General features: G+C 44.4%; 8 protein-coding genes across 8 annotated transcripts; 4 read left to right on the top strand and 4 right to left on the bottom strand.

Moving 5' to 3' along the window:
* Nucleotides 1-407: 407 nt before the first annotated feature.
* Nucleotides 408-2,105, top strand: EAF02_003728 (uncharacterized protein; the record flags this gene model as incomplete). Its single annotated transcript, XM_038899776.1, has 1 exon — nt 408-2,105. The coding sequence occupies one exon, from the start codon at nt 408-410 to the stop codon at nt 2,103-2,105; it is 1,698 nt and encodes a 565-aa protein (XP_038760703.1).
* Nucleotides 2,106-2,662: 557 nt separating this feature from the next.
* EAF02_003729 (uncharacterized protein) lies at nt 2,663-5,032 on the top strand (the record flags this gene model as incomplete). The annotated part of the gene is made up of 3 exons (XM_038899777.1): nt 2,663-3,541; nt 3,594-3,673; nt 3,728-5,032. 3 exons carry the CDS (start codon nt 2,663-2,665, stop codon nt 4,692-4,694), a joined length of 1,926 nt encoding a protein of 641 aa, XP_038760704.1. The 3' UTR covers nt 4,695-5,032.
* Nucleotides 5,033-6,110: 1,078 nt separating this feature from the next.
* On the bottom strand, nt 6,111-6,790 carry EAF02_003730 (uncharacterized protein; the record flags this gene model as incomplete). Its single annotated transcript, XM_038899778.1, has 4 exons — nt 6,111-6,237; nt 6,329-6,542; nt 6,602-6,658; nt 6,718-6,790. The coding sequence occupies 4 exons, from the start codon at nt 6,788-6,790 to the stop codon at nt 6,111-6,113; spliced, it is 471 nt and encodes a 156-aa protein (XP_038760705.1).
* Nucleotides 6,791-7,810: 1,020 nt separating this feature from the next.
* Nucleotides 7,811-8,895, top strand: EAF02_003731 (uncharacterized protein; the record flags this gene model as incomplete). Its single annotated transcript, XM_038899779.1, has 2 exons — nt 7,811-7,880; nt 7,937-8,895. 2 exons carry the CDS (start codon nt 7,811-7,813, stop codon nt 8,893-8,895), a joined length of 1,029 nt encoding a protein of 342 aa, XP_038760706.1.
* Nucleotides 8,896-9,181: 286 nt separating this feature from the next.
* On the bottom strand, nt 9,182-10,164 carry EAF02_003732 (uncharacterized protein; the record flags this gene model as incomplete). The annotated part of the gene is made up of 2 exons (XM_038899780.1): nt 9,182-10,066; nt 10,141-10,164. The coding sequence occupies 2 exons, from the start codon at nt 10,162-10,164 to the stop codon at nt 9,182-9,184; spliced, it is 909 nt and encodes a 302-aa protein (XP_038760707.1).
* A 626-nt stretch (nt 10,165-10,790) lies between these two features.
* Nucleotides 10,791-14,534, top strand: EAF02_003733 (uncharacterized protein; the record flags this gene model as incomplete). Its single annotated transcript, XM_038899781.1, has 1 exon — nt 10,791-14,534. The coding sequence occupies one exon, from the start codon at nt 10,791-10,793 to the stop codon at nt 14,532-14,534; it is 3,744 nt and encodes a 1,247-aa protein (XP_038760708.1).
* A 448-nt stretch (nt 14,535-14,982) lies between these two features.
* Nucleotides 14,983-17,061, bottom strand: EAF02_003734 (uncharacterized protein; the record flags this gene model as incomplete). The annotated part of the gene is made up of 2 exons (XM_038899782.1): nt 14,983-16,760; nt 16,809-17,061. The coding sequence occupies 2 exons, from the start codon at nt 17,059-17,061 to the stop codon at nt 14,983-14,985; spliced, it is 2,031 nt and encodes a 676-aa protein (XP_038760709.1).
* A 2,688-nt stretch (nt 17,062-19,749) lies between these two features.
* Nucleotides 19,750-21,595, bottom strand: EAF02_003735 (uncharacterized protein; the record flags this gene model as incomplete). Its single annotated transcript, XM_038899783.1, has 3 exons — nt 19,750-20,422; nt 20,474-21,095; nt 21,337-21,595. 3 exons carry the CDS (start codon nt 21,593-21,595, stop codon nt 19,750-19,752), a joined length of 1,554 nt encoding a protein of 517 aa, XP_038760710.1.
* Between the last annotated feature and the right edge of the window lie 630 nt (nt 21,596-22,225).

Raw genomic sequence — 22,225 nt, forward strand, 5'->3', positions numbered from 1 at the left:
ATCCATTGTGGAACCGTTATAAACCTCGGAATGATATTGTCCCATTAATCCACTTCGGAGGTTTTGTATTTATGTCTCTACTCCGTATCTGATCATGATCAGTAATCGGAAGCCGAGAAGTTAAGATTGACATCACCGGGGATAAGTATTACGTAGGTCAGACTGAAAAATATGCTTGCTAGATGCTGATTAATCAAGAAGTTACAAGAGAAGAAATCTGAACATTTCTTCAACGAGAGAGGACAGGAAAAAATCAGATGTGCAACAAAACATTTGTGTCAGACTAGGCACGTGAGCGGTCAAATACTCATCTTCTTAAAAGAAGGCGGTGTATAATTTTAACGGTTTAAAACAATTCCATAAGAACGTCAAATCATTAGAGTTCACAAATCATCAAGTTCATAGTCATGAGTACTACTAAACTCATCCCCTCACGCCCTCTATTGCGTTATCTCAATGAAAAGATATCCAATACCTCAGTACGCCCGTTCTACCACCCAGTAACCCAGCAGTCATCTACGAATTCATTGCGCCGCTCCATCCTACTTCGCCTTCCACAACAATGTCGCCATATTATGTTGTCACGAATCGCAGAAAGGACAAAACATGGTAAATTGCAAGCCGATAACCATAAAATTCTGGATTATGTCAAGACATCACTCTTTTCTCAAACAGATTATCAATCGCAAAAGATTATATTATGGGTAGAAGCGGATAAAAAGCCCTACAGCAAGCCACACACGTTTATTGGCGTAATGACGATAGGCGATGTGATGAAAGACTACCTGTGCAAAAGAGAAGAAGCATTATTGGACCCAGGAGAAGGGACGAGCTGGATGCTGGTGCCTAGAACTGGGTTCCAAAATATCTCAAGGGGAGAGCGTCATCAGCTGAAGAAGATAGCTGAACGTCTTCATGATCTGGGAGCGACCAACGTTGACGAATACATTTTGATCAAACGAAAATCTTTCATGGTGCCAAAGCCCGGGAAAGCAATGAAAACTAAAGGAGGTCGTGGCAATGCGAAACTTATAAATTTGACAAAGGATGTTACGGGCGATAACCTGAGCGTGATGTTGGCAAAAGCTTATTACTTTTTAGAAACACGCAATTACAATGCAGAGTTTCACATACATTTCGCGAAAAATCTCAAGTTCAGCGAAGATGAGATGTTTCAAAAGATGATGGAGATGCCCGGTGGCTTGGCTCTACATCCTCAAGTCATTCAAAGCCAATTGCCTAGTAGTTCCCGGATCAATATAAAGCCTTGGAGTAATGGAAGAGAGCTTGTATGGGTTGTAGGGAGAAATTCATCACGTCAGCAAGAGGAACTGGTGTTACTTGCTAGGGATAATATCGCTCAGATGAAAGGAACTCATGAATTTGTAATTCACAGGGGAAAGGAGATGAAAAAAGATAGGAACTGGAGATTGACCCAAGATAAGCGAGAGATCGAAACCTTGAAAAAAGAAGGCAAATCTTTCGATCACGTTCTTGAACGACAAAGGGAAATCAATGCGCGTGAGGGCGGTCTAAAATCAATGTTTACGGAGGTGAAATTGGCACGAAGACAGAAAGAAAAGGATAGGAAAGCACGAAGGATTGAAGAAAGACTTAGTTATCAAGCACGCGGGCGAGCCATGTTGGCTGGTCGTTTGGAGCGAAAGAGAACATTGAGGACACGTTGGGAGCGAAGGAAACAAAATCTGAGAGCAACGGAGCGTCAAAGAAAAGAGCGCGATGCGATGAGAGCATCTTTCCTAGCTCGGAGGAAAGCGATGAAGGCAGAACTAAAAGCCGAGGCTATGATAGGCACCGTGAATTATTATTCGCGATCGGTACAGACAGGAGAAAAAGGGGTGGAGCATAACGGATCAGGTGCGAGAAGAATACGACTAATCAAGTTCAAGGAGACAGCAAGGGATGTAGCGAAGAGAACATCGCTTTTGCGATCTCCACATCCTGCTGCACCGAATGCTTTGAGAATTGAAAGACAAAGGTCACTGAGTCAAAGAAGAGCAATTAAAGTGAAGGCAAGAAGGGAGCTGGAGTTGAGGAGGAAGAGGGCAAGCCCTATTCGGTCGAAATTTGAGGATATGATTTAGAATTTGGAAATGGTATAAATGTAGACGTGGAAAATTACATTATGATACCTTCAGTTCATGATCTCTATACTTGCTCAGGGTGTATTTCTAAGAGCCAAGGCTTGTAGGACTAAAAGGATAGGTACGTGTATTGTTGCACGAATTTAGACCAAATTTGAAATTAAAGTCCCACCTTGTCGCATGAGAGGAGCATATCACTTTGACATCGCGAGGATTTTGATGGCGGTTTTATCTGGTGTTATCATCAATTTGATGGGTTGTAATTCGAACTTAGGCTATTTAAATCGGTTGTAGGCGGAGTCAGTTTTTTCTATGCCAATGGCAAGCATGAGAACACTGCCACATAGATTCCTGTAGTTGGGATTGGCCGAGTACTCTGTTGATGCGGCTGTGCTTACTTTTGATCCCACGTCGCGAAACGACACAGTCCTCGGGCTCGTCCTCGAAATGTCTTTTCGTTCTCGCAATTGATTTCAATTTATATCATACTTCCTTTCGAGCAAAACATAATTATTTCACGAGCTTCGAAACAGATCTTGTCTTTCAATACCATACTCATGGCAGAATTTGGCATCATTGCCAGTGGCATGGGCGTAGCCTCGTTGGGGCTTCAGCTCATGGACGGCGTTAGAAAATTGAAACGATTCTGGGACGAGGTGAAAGAAGCTCCCGAAGATATCCAATATGCCCTTGAAGAGCTCGATGCACTAAGTCTGGTTCTTTCCGATATCCACACATCTAATTCAAATCTGCCATCGATTCCTTCGGCTACGGTCACAAAGTGCCTAGAGCTTTGTCGCCGTGGGACGGATATTCTCAATACAATAGTGAAAGACCTTAATGTGGCTATCTCCAAGCGACGCAAGATTGGCAGCGCGAAAGTGGTGTTGAAGAAAGACACACTCGATAAATTTCGGAATCGGTTGAGGGATGCGCAATATATGCTTATGCTTTCTCGGCAGACATACTCGGACGCACTCCAAATGGAATACCACAAGCTTCAAATAGAGGCAGTTGAAAGTCATGCGGATCGTCAGCTGCAAGGATTCGAGGAGCTAAAAGTTTCCATTACCCGTTCCGCCAATGTAATGTCTAGTACCCTGCTTCAATCGCGCGATACTGTGGTTTATGATTATGAGACGAAGAGACCCATGAGAAGTAGAACACGAGATAAGCTTGATAAGCAGGCTAAGTACTTTCAAAAGAAGTTCAGCACTCCTCAGTTGTTTTCATCCTCGGGCTATACTTGGGATTTCTCTGGGTTTCAAGCACCTTCAGGGTGGACATTCAACTTCCGACAATACTATACAGTCGGTCGTGATTCGTTAACTTGGAAATATTTATTTAAAGGAGATTTATCCGGACTCCAGGTATTATTGCAGAGCAAAAGAGCCACCCCATTCGATAGAAACTCCCGTGGTATTACATTACTTGATGTACGTAATCATCCCATTTTTGCCAAGAAATGTAACAGTCTAATTTTCATAGATAGCTAGTATGCATGGATATTATGATATGTGCCGTCTTCTACTTGATCAAGGAGCAGACCCGAATGACTCTTCCATGACGTACGTACTCTGGCCTTCATATCATACACGGCTTTAAATAACTAGTTGAGGTAGATCTGCATTATCATATAGTGTTTGCCGCCATTCCTACAAAAACTCCTCTCGAAACAGTGTGGTGCAGCTACTGTATCCAATATCTGAGATTCATAATCCACTGCAAAATAGTTGGGACATCATGGTTGATCCTGATATTTTAGCTTGGCTGCTTCATAAAATTGATCCGACATTCAAAGAGTGGAGTTTCGAGGAGAGGATGATGTTCGCACTGAAAGTTTGTTGTAACTTTACTCGGGATTGTAGTACAGCTGGTATGATATCACTAATGCTTCACGGAGACCAATTGAACGAAGTTTGCTGCAAGATGGTTTTTGGAAACCGCCCTGAATATATTGGCAGAACTTTTTTATCAATTGAGCTTGGTTACGTTGCAAGTGTCATGTCTAGTTGGTTTAGAAGAAATAGAGACTCGACTATGTGCTCCGACTCAACTCAGCTGATAGCTAGGAAAGCAGAATTTGGACCGAGGGGTCGATTTTCAAATGCAGAATGTTTTACATCAATCGAGTTGATAGAGCGCCTCATTGCCAATGGTTCAGAGGTCTTCCGCGGAGGTCTTCTACCTTGCTCGTTGAGTGGAAATATTTGGACTTACCCTCACGTTTTACCCTATTCAGGGATATGCCCAGTTCCTGTGCAACTCTGGCTCGAGATACTGCACGATTCTGGCACTGATCTACTGAAATACGGCAAAGTAGAGCATGACCATTTCGTGGATAATACCTCTGAATGGTTGTTGCTCTTCAAAGCAAAGGGAAAGAGGAAGATGAGGAATGGGAAATATCACAGTATTTACGAGACGGGACATCTGATAAGCTTTGTCTATGGACCAGCTGTTGATGATTGGAAATTTTGGTACTCATTGGACGAACCGAGGCGGGACTACTACGCAAACTTCCGGGGTTTCTGGGAACTAGTTGATCATCCAGAGAGAGGGATACCTGGGGCTTGGGAGGATTATTAATCAAGTTTCACGGGATCTGATATTAGAAAAGCACTTCAATGCGGATGACATAGGAAGGGTGATTGGTGAACGGAACTTAAATCCAGGTCTTGTGCTATCGCTGGAATGTGGCAATAATTTTTCTTGTCAGGACTATTCAAGATGCAGATTAATGAAGATCTATCGGCTACTAGGTGTACCACTCGCTGATTTGATATATTATCATCAATCCATCGCCATCTACTGCATTCTTCTGGCTGATCAGCCTAAAACCTTTGTGCCATAATCATGAGCTTGAGCTTGAGTCAGATCCTGAGATGAGAAGAAGATTGCGATAAGCGAAACCATATCAAACAATCACTTTGATCGTCAGAAGGGAAAGCTTCGAAACCCGCACTCAGGAATCGAAAGCTAAACCACGGCGACATGAGATTTGTATGATTGCATACTATAGGCATTATCCCGTGTACTGAAGAATCTGAAGCACAGAGCTAACTTGACGCATTTAACAATCACACAGCCAGAGAAATACTAAGAACTGTCGAGATGAATGTTAATGCATTGAACGATGAAGTAAGACATCCTGCAAGGGACTTTCCCATGACCAAAAGCATGATTATCCATCTCCAGCCCAACCAGCCCAACTCCAAGGTATTACTCTAAACCCATACCTCCCCATATCCGAAAACGTCACTCATGGCGTAGTGGTATAGTGTATTACTCGACATGAGAGACATGATTAGGTGTCCAATGTTCACTTAACGAGTGCAAATAATATGACCCTTTCACTAGCAGAAATATTACGGGACACTGAACCAGTGAACATTGATAGATTAAGCCGAGTGGCCCAACTTTTGGTATTTTGCTTTTGCTTTTTGTGGATGTTGTGGAGTGGGGATTTTGAAGTGAATGAGGAAGGTAAGATGAGATGAGACGAGACGAGATGAGATGGAGGTATAGGCTGAGTATATAAATTTCGCAAAGTGGTTATGAGTGAGTGAATGATGAATGGGGTAGTGGACTCATAGTACAGGAAGTCAGTCGATCATAGCAAAATCAATTGGGCAACGACAACATGATAGACTTACTCATTATCAGTTATTGAAGCCATGCAAAAATCATCATCAAAATTCAAACTACTTTGAAGTTTCTGGAAGACGTGGAGAAAAATTCAAGGAGCGCGTTCGCAATGATTCACTTCAATCATTTGAAGAAAGTGTTTGGTACTTGCGATTCAGTTGAAACGACATGTAGTGTATGTAACATGCCAGTCTTGTACTCTGGGGATCAGAAATTCTACATGTAGAGAAATTATACTTTTGATTCTGACTCAAGATTGCTGCATTGAATGCAATACAACAAAACATGTTCCAACTGCCTGGAAAAACAGTTCACTGGTAACAGTTAACTAGTCCAGCTCATCTCTCGACTATCAACTCAGACCACTCTTCTTACAACTCCGGAAAATGTGTCTAAGACCAATCCCAAGATTTCTACATTTGCCTTTCCCCAACTCTCAAATGATTTCAGATACTCCACATCTTCCTTTACTGTTTTCTCGGGACTAATTTTTGTTTCGTTAGTACTCTTCTTTGATTATTATAACCTTATTACATTCAATCCATCCGCAAGAACCTGAAATAGAAAACACTAACTCCACTATAGCACCAAATTCCTCTCCATGGAGATTAATCTCAGGATGCTTTGCTTTCGATCTGTCCTGAAATTCAGATTCTGAGTAATGAGACATTCCGCAGTCTGTATGATGAATCACAATGATAGTGCCTGTGTTACCAAGACTATCGAGGGCGAGAAGGCTGGATAGAGCTGGACGAGCACGTCCTCCTGCATTGCGGACGATGGCTGCTTCTATAGAGTATATTAACTTTCAAACACTCGAAGAGCTTCAAGTGAAGAGAAGACAATACCGGCAAATTCAAGATCAAGGAATTTCTCAGGAGTAATGCGAGGATCGGCGCATGAAACTGTGAGTGAAGTTAGAGCCTAGATGAAATTTGATCTTGAGTAAATGAAGAAACTTTACCAATCACTGTGCCACGTCTTCCGAGGGATTCATTCTTCTCTATTGCAAACACTGAGTAGTGGTGGTTTAACATGCATGGTCTTGGAGTAATGTCCGAAGTTTAAGTTGTTAGCATGTTGGATGTGTAAACTTCTGATAGCAGTTTCACGTACAAATTACGCTCAATGATACTTGCTATCTTTTCCGCTGACTGGGTTGACATGGTAAAGGATGTGATAGAAGTTTCTGTATAGTGAAATCGTGTTAATATGTCAGATTCTTTAGATTTAGGAGCTAAAGTATTAGCAGCTAGAATGATATGTGGTATTCTCCTGCTTGAACATAAGTCAAATTGAAGATGTATAGTAGTCCACGGGTAGTCTTACACTCTTGTGACGCATTTGAGGTGTCTTGAAATCGTTTCCGGATTTTTGATTATTCTTGATTAATATTCTCTCCTTATGCTCACTCAGACTACACATTGTCAGAAAAACACATTACCAATCGATTAGATAGTCGATGCTTGTAATCCGCATTCCTATACCTGCGTTCCCGCACTTGGAAGAAATCTAATACTAACTAATCATCAGAAATAGTACCAGTGCAACCTACAATCTTTCAAGGCACCGAATCCTTCTCATCCAATAATCCGAAGTGACCACATTAATGCCGACAAAGGCTCTATGCTTGTTGCGGAGTAAGCATTCTCTTTTGTTGCATGATTACTATTCATTCTCATCATTGACTCCTAAAAGGGCTCGCTTAAATCAGCACCTCGATTATGGCGCTCTGGATAAAGATATTGCGCGGGAAAAGAGAATATGGATATGAGTGAGGTGTAAAGGATTAATAAATATTCTGCGGGTTGATGCGAGGTATGCAGATGATGCAACAATCGACGCATGGGTGATTAGATATTTGCGCCGAGAAGGAGGGAGGTATAGAACATGATTAGTGATATAGAGAAGGGTATATGTTGGGGGTTTTTGTCGCTGGAAAACTTTCTGGGGGGACTTTATATAAATAAATACCAGAACACTCAATTCATTTAGTCTAGGATATTTAAACAATTTCAACAACCATCCGAACCTACAACTTCTAAGCTGAAAACAGAATGGCTTCTACAAAACCCCTTGTTCTTGTCATTGGAGGCACAGGCGTCCAAGGCATGCCCGTTGTGAAAGGTAAATTCCCATGATATCCATCGATAATCCCCTAAGATACACTAACACTCCCTTAGAACTAGCTCAAGATGGCGCCTACAACATTCGCCTCGTAACTCGAAGTGCCAACTCTCCACACGCGCAAGAATTGGCACAACTTCCAAGGGTAACCATCGTCGAAGGAGATATTTACTCCGAGCATGACCTCCATAAATTCTTCTCTGGATGCACCCACGCCTTCATCAACACAAATGGCGGTGCCATTGGCGAAAAAGGTGAGATCTATTGGGGCATCCGTTATTACGAAATCGCACGCACACACAAGTTGCAACATTTCTTGTACTCCAGTCTTGAGTATTCACTCAAGATCTCCGATTTCGATAATGATTATAGAGATGGTCATATGGATGCGAAAGCTAAGGTTGCGGATTGGATTAGTGTGCAAGATAAGGAGAAGATGAAGTGGAGCATCTTGACTAGCTGTTTGTATATGGAAATGTTGAATGAGCTTTTGGCTCCTCATCCTGATAAGGACGACCCTGAGACTTTGGCTTTTATTGCGCCCTTGGGACCAAGAGGAAGTGCGCCGTTGATTGCTTTAGAGGATTTTGGAAAATATGCCAGATGGGTGTTCGATCATCCCGATCGTAGCAATGGACTTAATCTCCATGTTGCTTCTCAAGAAGTTGTTTGGGCAGATATTCCAGCTGCCTTTACTGAAGTGACCGGGAAGAAGGCGGTGTATAAAGATGTGACGGTTGATGGATGGTTTGATCTTGGCCTTTTCCCAGATCCGGATGCGAAGTTTGGGCACAGTGCTCCCGGGGATGAAGGAACATTGCAAACGTATCGGGAGAATTTTGGTGGGTTCTGGAGATTTTGGAAGAGTGGCAAGGTAAGAAAGGATTGGGCTTTGATGGATGAAATTTGGCCGGGAAGGATCAAGTCGGTGGGCGAATGGATGAGGAAGAGTGGGTACGATGGAAATATTAAGCCCTTGTTGCATGACTTTCATCAGAAAAAGAGAGAAGCCTAAGAAAGGAGACCGAAGTTCGATACTGCTTCAAAATCTCAGGAAGGCCTGGAAGGAAGATCTCGGCAGATTACCTCAGAAAAGACTTGGGAGACTAGGTTGTTAATGGATAAACGTTTCTATGATTAAATTCTATCCTACAGTGGCCATGATCGTGACCCCGGATAAAATCACACAGCATCTGAATAGTGGTATAGATTGACGCCAAATAAAAATAAATCCCTATGCCTGCCTGAATATGCTCTCCAACTCCTGATTCCGCCGCCGTTGCAATATTCTATAACCTTACTCATTTCTTCAATGCTGCAAATCTTGCCGCCAACTCATCCACATCCGGTATCATACCTCCAACTGGACCCTTGCTTTGAATGCCAGGTTTTGATGCAGCCGCAGTTTGCATCTTCTTTGTTGGCTTCAGGTCTAGAGCTCCGCGAACCCTAGGATGCAAGTTGTCTGTACGAGGACTTGGTGGATTGACCCTAAGTGGGCTTGAGGGCCCGAAATTCTTTGGTGGGGTGGCTTTACTCAACTCCTCTCTCTCTTCGTCAGCCTTACCGTTCGCTGCTAGCGGCGCCTCCAGGTTCTTTTGTGCCTGTCCACCACTCGGATTTTCGTCATCATCGTCATCATCCACAAATTCTGGGGCTTCTCCAAGATCTTCCTTTGGTCTTTTTGGCCAGTCAACTCCATATGTTCTAGCAATCTCCTCCAAATATCCATTCACCAATTCCTGGGCCGGTGGTGTGACAGATAGCTTCTTTAACACTTTCTCCGAGACCTTCTCATCACTATTCTCCATCGCTTGCAACGCAAACTCCTTTCCGTACTTTTCGCACAATAAAGCGCGCACTTGTTGTAACTCCTTAATTTCTGTTCTAGGCGCAGCATATATCAAGCTCTTAACAGCTTCCTCCAAGCCCGCATCGCAAACCGACGATTCCATGAGTCCAGTTCGCGCAAGGAGTAGCTCGCAATAGAGCTCGAGTATTTCATGGAGTTCGGTTGTGATATCTGATCGAATGATATTCTCGACTCGAATCTTTGCAGATTCTATCTTTCCGGTCTCTAGAAGTTGAGCCATAGCTCTACGTTGTTGTTTCGAAACGGCTTCATCTTTCTGTTGTACCATGCGAAGCCGGGCAATTGAGAGCTTCAGTTGGACCTTGAGTTTAGACTTTGCAGGAGTTAGCATATGTACATGCGATTCAGTATTTACAAATAATAAATATCAAAAGTATTAACACTCACAATTACCGTTGAAAAAGGCGCCATGGTGATAAAAAGACGATTGTTTATTATCTTGATGTTAAGAAAGTAGGAATGTAGTTACGTTGGTGGTTGTCTGTCATGGCTCATTGCTCAGGATGTAGATTAAGTTGTGCGGGGCACACTTTTAGCTGGGCTGGGCTCGCTGGGGTCTGTGAATTACAGCCCGGTGAGCTCGTAAAGATAGGTACGGGCGGTCAATCACCCCCCTGTATGCAAGTTTAATCACTGTAGATCAAAAATTGGGTCGTCATTGGTTGGCACGGTTGGCTCGAGGTTGGGCATTTTCATACTTTGGAAAGAAATTCCCATCGCGCCTCAATTTTCTTTTCTTCAATGTCTTTTCTACTTCCTTTCTTTTAATTAACTTCAAACTATAAATATATATCTACTTTTCCTTTGGCTATGCATTCAATTGAAGTTTAATGGTGTACACGTCTCAATCTTTCTTTTTCCTTATGCTCTTGTAATGCCTCACGATACACGACCAACACGACTCTAATACTCGAAATCTACGTCAAGTCCACTCTAGGCATCTGTCGGTACCATTGAATATCTGGGATCTTACCCATACATACATGGTAAGATTGGTCAAGTCCTTCATGCGCCGAAACACATACAATATATACATGATGGGGAAGTCGATATGGAGTCCCAGCAGATGGGAGGAATGGGCGGAGAAGAGGGCGAGAGCAATATGGACCAACATGCAGACGAACAATTTGTGGCAGCGAATGCTGAAAAACACTCTGGCGACTACAATCTGTATTATTCTCGCAATTATCCCGCAGGTGGTAGCAGTATATGGGAAAGCCGCATACCTTGCGCCAATAACCACTGTCTTTGGGCATCCAGGAAGACGCTTCGGAATGATGGCCGAAGCTCTGATACTGGCCCTCTCAGGAACAATGCTTGGAGTGGCTTGGTCTATGCTCGCGCTATACTTGTCGAGTCTCATATATGACAGTAACCCTCAAGCAGCATTCACTATTCGAGGCATATTTCTTGCTATAGCGCTGCTCTTCCATGGAGTCCTACGGTCACACACACCACGCCTATTTCTCATGGTGGTACTCTTAGTTATAGTGTGCGTCGTGAGTATGACTAGTACAGCCACGGCAGTCACAACGCTCTCAGTCACCCAGCTTGTTTACCCAATTGTAACTGCTATCGCTGTCCTACTTGCTGTGAATACTCTTGTTTTCCCGGAGTTCTCTAGTAGCTTCCTGGGAATCACCACTATTGAGACCCTTGGCGAAACTGTTGGAGCTTTGCGGGATGCTGGGCGCTACTTCATTGCCAGTGCCGAAGGTTCTGAAATTGCAATCACAGATACTAAATTAGAAAACATCATAAGTGCCTCTGGAAGCGAAAATGGTGCAGACCTGGATAGACCTCCGACTCTCGCCGAAAGGCTTCCCGAAAAGTCTAACATCAATCACTTGACTTTGAGGCAAAAACTACTTTCTCTTTTCCACAAGACTAAAGTAACTCCGGAACCGCCTCCAACAGACGTCGACAAAGGACCCCAACCAGTGAAGCTCAAATCACTGACCGACAAAAAGGCCCAACTACGTGCTAAATTAGCAGGATGTAAGGCAGCCCAACAAGAATGTAATTTTGAGCTTGCTTGGGCGGTCATACCACCGAGAGATGTGAAACCCATCAGTGATATTGAAATGAAGAAACTTGTGGCTAACACCATTGCTCTTATTTGTGCCTGTGAAAGCAAGTATGCATTAATGGGTGACGTTGATGACAAGAAAGAGGCAGAAACTAAGAATGAACAGCAGCTCAAATCAGTGGCTGAAGATGCTGGAATCGAGAATCCAGATACAGAGTACTCGTCAAGAGCAGCGACAGACATGAACACACACGATGACTCAAGTTCAGATGAGAAGAAACCTTCCAGAAAAGAAAGGCGCAAACAAAAGAAGAAGAGAAGGAAGGATAGGAAAAAGGTCAAGTCATTGATTGAAAAGGAGATGGACAACCTGGAGTTGATTAAGCCGAGAAAAGAAATCGAGTATGGCGATATTGATTTGTTGAAGTATCTTGTGCAACGTATTGCAAAGCCATTGTCAACTCTTCAAGAAAACATTGATAGAAGTGTTGATGTTGTTTCTTCTTCTCTCGCCTATTGCTACGATGTCCCGAAACTACCGTCAGGCACTCGTGCGCCCGCTGGTATTCGACTCGAAGAGGTTGATATTCGAGTCGACATTCTGGTTGATGCGATTGCAGAGTTTGATAGAACCTCAGCCTCAGCATTGGAAAATGCTGCCGTGCTACACGATCTTGGCGGACCGCAAGTTGATTTGATGCCTCGAATGGAGACATTCCTAATTTCCTCGTTCTTGTTGAATCTTCGGCAAGCCGCCCTACATACACTTGGGATGCTTAGACATTCTCGGGTTCTAGTTGAAAGAAGACAGGAACGACACGACCGAAAAAGAATTTATCTTCCACAAATCAATTGGAGAAAGTGGCTTCAGTCTGGTGGTGAAGCGGATATGTTAGCCTTACCGGACAGTGCGCGAAAAGACGCAAGAACTGGCAAGAAGAAGGACACTGATGCGGGCGATGCTGCAAGTATTGATAGTGGAGAAACACTACTAGCGAAAAAGGATGTGGAGTCAGCAACGCCGAAAAAGGAACCCCCAACACCATCATCCAAAGCTACAGATAAAACTGTAAAACGAAAGAACAAGGGAACGCGCATGTTCCGACTGCGAAATGGGTTAGCCGACGCGATTGAATACTTGGTTGGTAGCGACGACATATCATACGCTGTTAAGTTGACTGTTGCTGTCTTTCTTGTAACTTGGCCGGCTTTTCTTGTTCAGTGGAATACTTGGTATTCTTTGAACAGAGGTCTTTGGGCTGCTCTGCAACTGGTCCTCATCACAGAAGTTGCTATTGGAACCTCTGTTATGACTTTTATGTTGCGAGGTGTCGGTACAACGATAGGTTGTATATGGGGGTATGCCGCTTTCCAGGCTCGTGGGGGCAACAGAATAGTAGCTGTGGTGATCATCGTTATTGGCATCATTCCATCCACTTACATACAACTCGGGTCTAAATACATCAAAGCAGGAATGGTCACAATCATCTCAATGTCGATTGTAGTTCTTGCGACTGAAGATCATACCGTTCCTGGTTCAGCTACCGAGAATTTCTTGAAACGACTGATTGCCTTCTTCATTGGTGGTGTTGTGGCTCTCATCGTAGAAGTCGCGCTATTTCCAGTCAAAGCACGTGATCGTCTTGTAGAATCTCTCGCCTGTTCTATACGACAAATCACGGAAATGGAAGCCTGTCTAGCATATGGTATCGAAACTGAAATCAATAACGTCAATGTACGTTCTCCAGCTGTCATATCCCGCTTTTCTATCGCCAAGGGAAAGGCCGAAGCCGCATTAGCAGCCGCAGAAACCTTCCTCCCATTCTGCGCCAATGAGCCACGTCTCAAAGGTTCCTTCGCACCTCATGCTCTTATCTACAGCGAAATTCTTTACGTATTACACGCTATTGTAGATCGAATGGAGAATATGCTTATCCTACGTCACGAATATGGATCTGGTGTGCTCGAAGAACTCAATGCACAAGTTTACCCTTATCGGCGTAACGTTGCTGGATCCATAACGCTGATTCTTTTTGCCACTCACGAGGCTCTTACGACAAAACTTCCTCTTCCTCAATTCTTGCCATCCGCTCGTCTTGCCCATCTGCGCATGATAAACCGTGTCCGGGAAGTCGTTATTTCCTCTTCAGGCCATGTTAAAGACTCTTCTCACGAACGGTCAGAAATTGAAGTCTCGATGGTGAAAAGATTCGTTCGTCAAAAATTTCTATCTTGGAATGCGGCTTCCGCTGGTCAAATCGAAGTCATCGAATACTTGGAAGAACTCATTGATCTTGTCAAGCTATTAGTGGGAGCAAATGAGTTTAGGAGCGGACTATTGACGAGAGGCAGTTATAGGGAGTGGGTAGATAAGATTCAAAGACCTGACACGGTAGAATCGGAAATGATACCAGCTGATGGAACTGTGGAGGAAGCCCAACCACAGATGATATCGACGAGAAAGCGGAGACCAACATTTAGCAGTACGAAAGAGAAAATATTCGGGCCTAGTCCTGGAAATGCCAGTACTGCACGACCTGATTCTGCAAGGCCTAGTACGGGGGTCAAGTCTGTGATGATGGATAAACCGGAGCTGGAAAAACAGAAGAAGGATATGGAAGAGGAATTGCCAAGGGTTCTGCAGAGGGTTCGCACGAGGAGAATGAGCGAGATGAAGGGTTTTGGGGAAAGGAAGAGTAAGGAAGACATGAATAGTGGCAATGCTGGAAAGGGTAAAGGAAGGGGAAAATGAATATTCACGAGGAGTTCAGACTGTTTTTATAGGGAATTTGGGTGGATATTATTATATAAATCTTTTAATTCATAGGGATTTTGGGTGGGCATTGGTATGTAGATATTGTAATTCATGCACATTTTTTCCTATCATTCGCTTTTGGATACGAATTTAGTTTTGTATATACATCATCCTTTTGATAAAAGTTCACTAAAGAAATTAAAACCCAGCGTTGCATCCTCGCAAACGCTGAACTCCAACCCCGACATGATACTCCCGCTTCCTTTAGTATATGCAACTCGCTAATGACTGGAAATATATGCAAAACGCGCTAATAATAACAAAGAATCATTCCCCAGTTGTCTAGAAATCTCCCATCTTTTAACGCCTATTCCCCGAACCTCATAACCTTTCATCATCAATCTAAATCCAGGGATCTATCCACACCATCCCAAGCCTTTCAGATCTAACCAGTAGCATCATACCAACTCGTGACCCTCTCTCCCAAATCTCCACTTCCCTGCCCATGCATCAATCTTTCCTTCCTCTTCATTCTCCTCTCTTCCTGACGTTCCTGAAAACGTTTCTTCTCCGGGCCTTCTTGAAACAATTCTTCAACATGAGGTTTCAGATTTGGTTTTCCGCTGCTACTCTGTGAGCCGCAGGAACTGACGGTGTCGAAGCGGTCGATGACGGGTTTGATTGAAATGACGGGTTTGGAGGATCTCTCTTCATTGTGGGTGAGGAAGGGATTGTTTGAGGGGGGAGCGCGGAGAATGGGTTCGGGAGTGGCGAAGATGGAGTCGGAGGGGACGATGGAGATACCAGGGGTGTTGGAGAGGTAGATCATTTTGGGTTTTACTTTTGAGATGGAGGTTTGTTTGCTGTGGTAGTATTTATCGGTTTGGGGGCGCGAAGACTCGGAGGTGGTGGGGCGGCTGGGGGGGAGGGATGGGTAGGTTGGTGTGGGGTAGATGGAGGGGATGTTGGGGAGGGGAGGCACTTCGGTTATGTCTTGGGGGGAGATGGGGAAGGTTTGGAAGGTGGAGACGGAGGCTTGGGAGTGGGTGGAGTAGCGGGCGCCGAAGGTGTGGAAGGATTGCGCGGAGGGGGATTGGAGGGGTGGGGAGGTGGGCGAGGCGAACTCGGTGGTTGCGGTGGGTGTTCGAGGTGTGTTGGGGATGGATGAGATGGAATGACGGGAGCGAGTTCGGAGAGCTCGGGGTGAGGATGGGGTTTCGGCGACTGAGAGCGAGCGTGCTAGAGCGCCGTAGGAGATTCCGACAGTTCGGGGTGAAGGTGGCATATTGTGGGGAAAATCTGAGAAAGGCCTATCTAGTCGAGCAATGGTCTTTACTGGGACTTCAGGTGGTGGCGGGGTTCGAGGTAGAGATTGATGTGGGGTGTTAGGTCTAGAGGATGTCGAAAGGGTTATAGCAGGTAGATCCAGTGCCGGTAATATGGGGGGCAAGGATTCTCGTGAGTTGGAGTTATTACGAGAGTGGTGAGGAGGGAATAGGGCACCTCTAGGTTCGACTATCTCAGGAGATGTAGGGGAGTTAGCGGTGGATGTCGAAGGCCACCTTACAGGACTAGTATCGATTCTACCAACTGGCTCGGGACTCTGTCCCACTCCTCGTAAGTTTTCATCTATTGTCGAGAGGAGACCTCGTGGCTCTCCCCAAGATTCACCACGGTTTCTGTTCTTCGGAGAGGTTGGCGACATGTATGAAGTGATCCTTTGGGTGTGGACCCTAAATGATTTCCGAACGCCAATACCTCCCCACTTGAATATTTGGGTATCATTTCCTTGCAGCTCCACCGGCGTCTTACCCATCTCTTCATCTTCGTCAAGGTTCTTGAACTTCCCTCTTGTTGAAGAGGTTTTCTGGTTTCTTCTCCGTTTCCATAATACCCATGCACCGACAGCAAGTATTAGTAACAAGGCCGCGACGGCCAGAATGATCATGGCCTTGGCGACATCACTCAGATCCTTACCCGAAGAGTTAGTGGAAGACGTCGATGTGCTAGACGGCGAGCTTGCTAGTGCTATTGGCGTAGCAGTCGCGGTCATTGAAGTAGAGGCCATCAAAGTAGATGACACTGCACTACTTGAAGTTGTACTACTTTGTGATGACGTAGTAGAAGAGCTCGAGGCGCTTGATGTTACTGATGAAGAGCTCGAAGAGGAGGATGTGGGGTCATTAATAAGGACACAAATCTGGCCAACAACCTTCAAGGAAGCTATGAGGAATTAAGCATGAGTTCTGAACTATCCGGGGAACAACTTACTGCTAGCATCAATGAGACTACATGAGTCTTGTATACAGGTGGTCGCATTCGATACGGTCGAACTCTGTGCCGAGTTTCCACTTTCGTCTGCACAAAAGCAACTGTAATCACCAATACTACATCCAAGTCTGCTTGTAGCAGTATCAAGACAGCTATCCGAGCATGGCGGGAGAGAATTAATTTCGTCCGAAAGAGATTGAGTGTTAACAAATGTCGATAACAAAAGAATTATTGAACAGTATGAAAAAATCATTATGAAGCTACATTACTCGTAGTACAACAAAAAAAAAACATCAACGTCGCAAAAGGAACCAGAATCATATCACACGTTGGATATCCATAGATCTAAAGTTAACATGTCAAGACCCCGGTCAGAAGATGACATGGGGATAGATGAGAATAGAATAAGCTCTAAAACTCGAACGATGCTCAACCTACTGCACAGTATCCACAAAAATATACGTTTGAATATATCAATGGAGGCGCAGCTGGCAGGGTTTTATTGTAAACATTAACTTGGATGCCTTTTTTAACCGAATTGCAGATGAGAGTGCTTGGAGTAGGATTAAGGATTACCATCAGTATGGTCCGCGTCTCCAAGTCGTCGGAAACTAACCGTGAAACGCCCCTCCGAACCTCGTGCTACGTTGGGTTTGAAAGTCGCGAAATGATCCACAAAAGGTATGAATACCAACAAGCTATCACAAGTTATGTTACTCTCGTCGAATTTACTCAAATTCTGCCTGCGCTTAACTCGCCCCACAATATCGTTTGGAAAGTCGAGACTAATTGTCAATGGCAGAGGTATGAAATGATAGAAACGGTGAACTAAAGGATGAGTGGACATTACAGCATTACAGCCAATCGATCCACTTGCATCCTCGAAGGATTTCAGACGTCGATATAAATCCCTGTCCCTTCATGTCATTTGAGGAAAAGCGCAGTAACGTGTTAGGTTCAAGGGCGCTACCAATAAACCACACCAACTTATAGGCACTGAAGCAAAAAAGAAAGACAGAAAGTGCCACGTCTGAAACATGTAAACATTTTCTGGTACTCCTGCGTAGAAGCTGGACAGAAGTAAGAGAAACATAACTTTACTTGAAACAGAAACCCACAGTTTGAGAAGTCCCCCTTCTCTTCTTCATCTATAGTGTAGATACATCGAAACCTTATGAGATGAACAGGAGTAAGTTAGCTGTAAGTTGTAACGCAATCACGCAACCAACAAAAGCAAATTCATGAACGGATGGTTGAAGACTCGGAAAAGAAGACATTTGGGTATCAATCTCTAGCATCACGCCCAATTATCAATTTCCACAAAAACAAGCTCTGAAGCCCATATGTCCACCCACTGTAACTGCAACAGTACCAAAATATATCAATACGGAAATACCGTATCTTCAATCGATCAAAACACGCATTGATCAATTGATAGACATTCAGTCTTCTCGTATGTTTGATGATTAATATGGATTCCAAATCCCATGACTAACACGCGAGCGACGGTATGTAATAAATGTAATTTATCATATGAGTTCAGACGAAGATAGAAATGACATTGTACCAAAGTGTCTTGGATATCCTCTACCGCCATCCCTTAGACTAATCGTAGCACTGACCGCCAATTTTCTTCTTCGCTTCTCGACTTCTTCCCCTTCATCAACCGATCTAGTGACTCAGCCTTATTAGAAATAATATTCTCCATAACATAACGTTGTCTCAAACAACTTTCCGACATTAACTTCACAACAAACTTTAAAGATCTGAGTTGCACATCTCTGTCGGTATCCTTACTAATCTATAAGAGGGAACGATTTGTTTGTCAGATCCCAGCCAACCCAACCACCAGCCACATCCACAAATAGCTACATACATAGTATTACATACCAGCCTTCCTGCATGCGAAATCCTTCGTTCTACCAGTGGATGAAATACGATTCCAACTTCTCATATTCCCAAGCTTCAACCGTGAAGAAAGTCTTACGAAATACAGTTGATTGATCCTCGCGACTTACTTAATCCTCTTGCTTTCACTTCTTGCACAGGGTTCTTTACATACACACATACACAGATACATACAAAGACGCAACTAACAAGCCGAGTAAAATCTCTCTCATTCACCCCCTCACTCTACTCCTCTAAGTAAGCAAGCAAACAAGCAAGCAAGCACAATGCCTCACTCCATGAATACTGTCCATATATACGATCGTATCTTAAAGCCCACCTATGCACGACTGTAAGAAGTATCCCGCTCCAGGCTGCGAGTTATCCATTTTATCCATCCCATTATCAAGAGCTATCTACCTACCCAATTAAACCCCAAAATATCCCCCATTTATCAGAGATTAATGTAAATTTCGCGAATCCCAAATGCGTACATCTCTCTTTTAGTCTCTAGGTATTAGAGACCCAGCTGATTCCAGCGTTCATCGGCGCTGATATCCAACATGGGATAAGTGATGAGGGGGTTTCACAAGCTTATCGCTCGCTTCTTTGCCTGTATGTAATGTAGATTCCGTGGCTCGCTGTTATCAGCTCTCTGAAGTTACTCGATACTTAACCCAACTGTCATTACATGCTATATCATCTCACAGAGCCGCAACTGGCGCAACTAGCACTTCACATCCCACGACATACAAATTTGAGGCATAAAACTGGAACAAGAGTCCAAGAAGTATCAAATCTAGGTATATTTGCAATTCAATAATCCATAATCATTCCATACATGCAATATCCTGTTCCACTGCTATAAGCATAAAACCTCCCTTACCCAACGCCATATATCATACAGCATATACATACGCCTGAACCTGTGTCGTCCGATGTAGCCAATCCCTCATCAAGTTTTGATACCCAACACCAATCAAATGCCACATCAATCCCGATCCTTCACTACAACCACATTCTTTGATATTGGCCAGCTGCAAGAAGTAAATATTTATCTTCCCGGCATTTGCCCCATATTCATCATTTGGTTCTTTTGGGCTTCCTGCATCATCCTCTGTCTCATCATTTCGTTTTGCATCTTTTGCTGATGTTGCTGTTGCTGCTGCAATTGATTCTGATTTTGGTTGATGCCGGACATTCCCATATTTTGTTGAGCTTGCTGCTGATGCTGCTGCATTTGGCCCATACCAACCATGCCGCCCATGCCGCCTTGAACCATTTGACCTTGTCCCTGCCCTTGACCTTGCGCCATTCCATTCTGCCCTCCTATCATATTCTGTACGCTCTGGCTCATGTCACCCGGTTTCTGCCCTGCAACCTGCATCAAATTTACGTGTTGCTGTGCCTGTGCTTGTGCTCGACCTGCTGCGTTGGGTGGCCCAGCAGGTGTATCTTTCTTAGGATCTACGCCTGGGTAAAGGGCCTGTAATCGTTTATAAGCCTCTTTTAAAATCTCTCTCCGATCTTCGTGCCCTTCTTCGGGTTTCGATGCTGGATCGTCATCGTTCGTGGGCGCAGATATAGGGATAGTATGCGCGGGTTTATATGTAAGAGTTGGTGCAAACATGATGGCGGGATGCGAGGGAATCTGAGCTGCGGGCTTGTGCGAGCGATCGGCGATTGCGGCAAGGTAAGCCAGATTTGATTGTAGTCGTCGCATACATCTTCAGATTCGTTAGTAAACGCTTCAGCCTCAACACGTATAGGGGACAAACTGCATATATTCGGTCGCCAGAAGCTTATGCTCTGCCTCAAGCGTTGACTTCTCGGCGGGATCCTCAGTTTTGTTGTTCTTCAAATCAGTCTGTAGAGCTATTATCCGCATAATTTCTAACAACATTTCTCGATTGATATCTAGTAGTACGGTGACCCTTTCCTTCTCTCGAAGCTCTGAGCCAGGACTTAATGGCGTACTCATGGCAGCTCCCGCGTTTTCAGAATTTCGCACACCTGGCGGGAAGCTTGGGGTCTGCGGAGTCAAGCTCATTCCTCCTTGTTGATTGTTATTAGGGGTTTGATGGTGTTGTTGATTGTGATTCAGTGGTACAGCGAATTGTGCGTTTGACGCGCTTGGTGGTGTGCTCTGGGGAAAATTTCCGTAGGGAGAGACGCGGGAACTCGCCGACGTCGGCGTCGGTGTAGAAGATGGCGGTGGCTGCATACGCTGTATTTGATGCTGCTGCTGTTGTGGTATCATTGCGGAAGGGTTCATCCCATATTGTGGAGGCGCATTTGATGCGGTCGGCATGAAGTTTGTAGGGTGTGCGACGGAAGAGGATGTAGCGATATTATTGCCGTAAGGAGAGCTTGTATATGGAGTTTGATAGGAAGCAACTACTTAGAAACCAGTCAGTCATCTTGCTCTGTTTGATCACTACTGTGAGAAGTAACAAGTTGCCGCCTGCCTTTCTGCTTAACGCGAATGACTGTGTATATGCGACACCTCGCATGCCCTTCATAGTCTGCTTAACAGGAGCTGTGCGGTCTTTCATCTGACATTGACGCGTGCACAAGATATGCAGCAGCCAATACATTCTTATAGCAGACTGCAAAATAATTATTAAAATGTGCGACTCACCATTTCCACCAGGCATATGCGCCAAACCGCTGTTCTGCATCATTCCCATTCCACCGGCATTACCAGCCATGCCGGGGCCAGATGCGCCGTAGGGTGATTGATGACCTCCGGGCCCGTATTGTTGAGCATTATACATCATGTGCTGAGGCTGTTGTTGACCTGGTTGATGGACATTCTGGGGAGCCTGTGGATGGCCACCATTGGGGTTGAAAGACTGCGTATTGTTCCCCTGTCCAAAAGAGTAATTTGGTGCATACATGGCTCTTGGAAGTCAATAAAGGGGCCTATGATAGGCTGCCTATCATAATCTCAAGTCGCACATACGCCGCACGGCAATGATTTAGCTGGGAATTGCTAGATCAACTTTCGTTCGTTCGGGAATGTGCGTAAGGCAATGCCAAGGGTCTTTGGTTCCCGTTGGGTGGTCTCGTTTCGGGAAGTTTTTCCTGGGGTAATTTGGAGATAGGTGGGCTGTAGGATGTGGGATGGGTAGATGACGGTCTCTTAAGCTACTTTTTTGCTGTCCTCTTTCTTTTCCAGTATTACGATGTGGGTTGTTTTCTGGGGTGTGAGAAATTAATGCGCGTTTGCCTTCGGATGCATCGTAGCAAGAACCGAGCTCAAATTTGGCAAGGATTTTTAACCGAAGTCATATTGAGTGGTAGAAAAGCAATCTAGACCAGGAATGTGAACATATCTGGAAACGATCCATGCAACGACATGGTATGGACACTAGTTGTATATTTAAAAGGCAATATGGCAACATGAAATGAATTAGATGGCCTCAAATGCTTCAGCATGAGTTCTCAGATCTTGGTTTTCCTGGTACCGTTGTCGGCCCATTCTTCGACTGTTAATTGAAGGGTTTGCTAGAATCAAAATGATGGGA

This window comes from Botrytis sinoallii (genome assembly GCF_014898435.1).
Source record: "Botrytis sinoallii strain Bc 23 chromosome Unknown BSIN_005, whole genome shotgun sequence".
Lineage (NCBI taxonomy): Eukaryota > Fungi > Ascomycota > Leotiomycetes > Helotiales > Sclerotiniaceae > Botrytis > Botrytis sinoallii.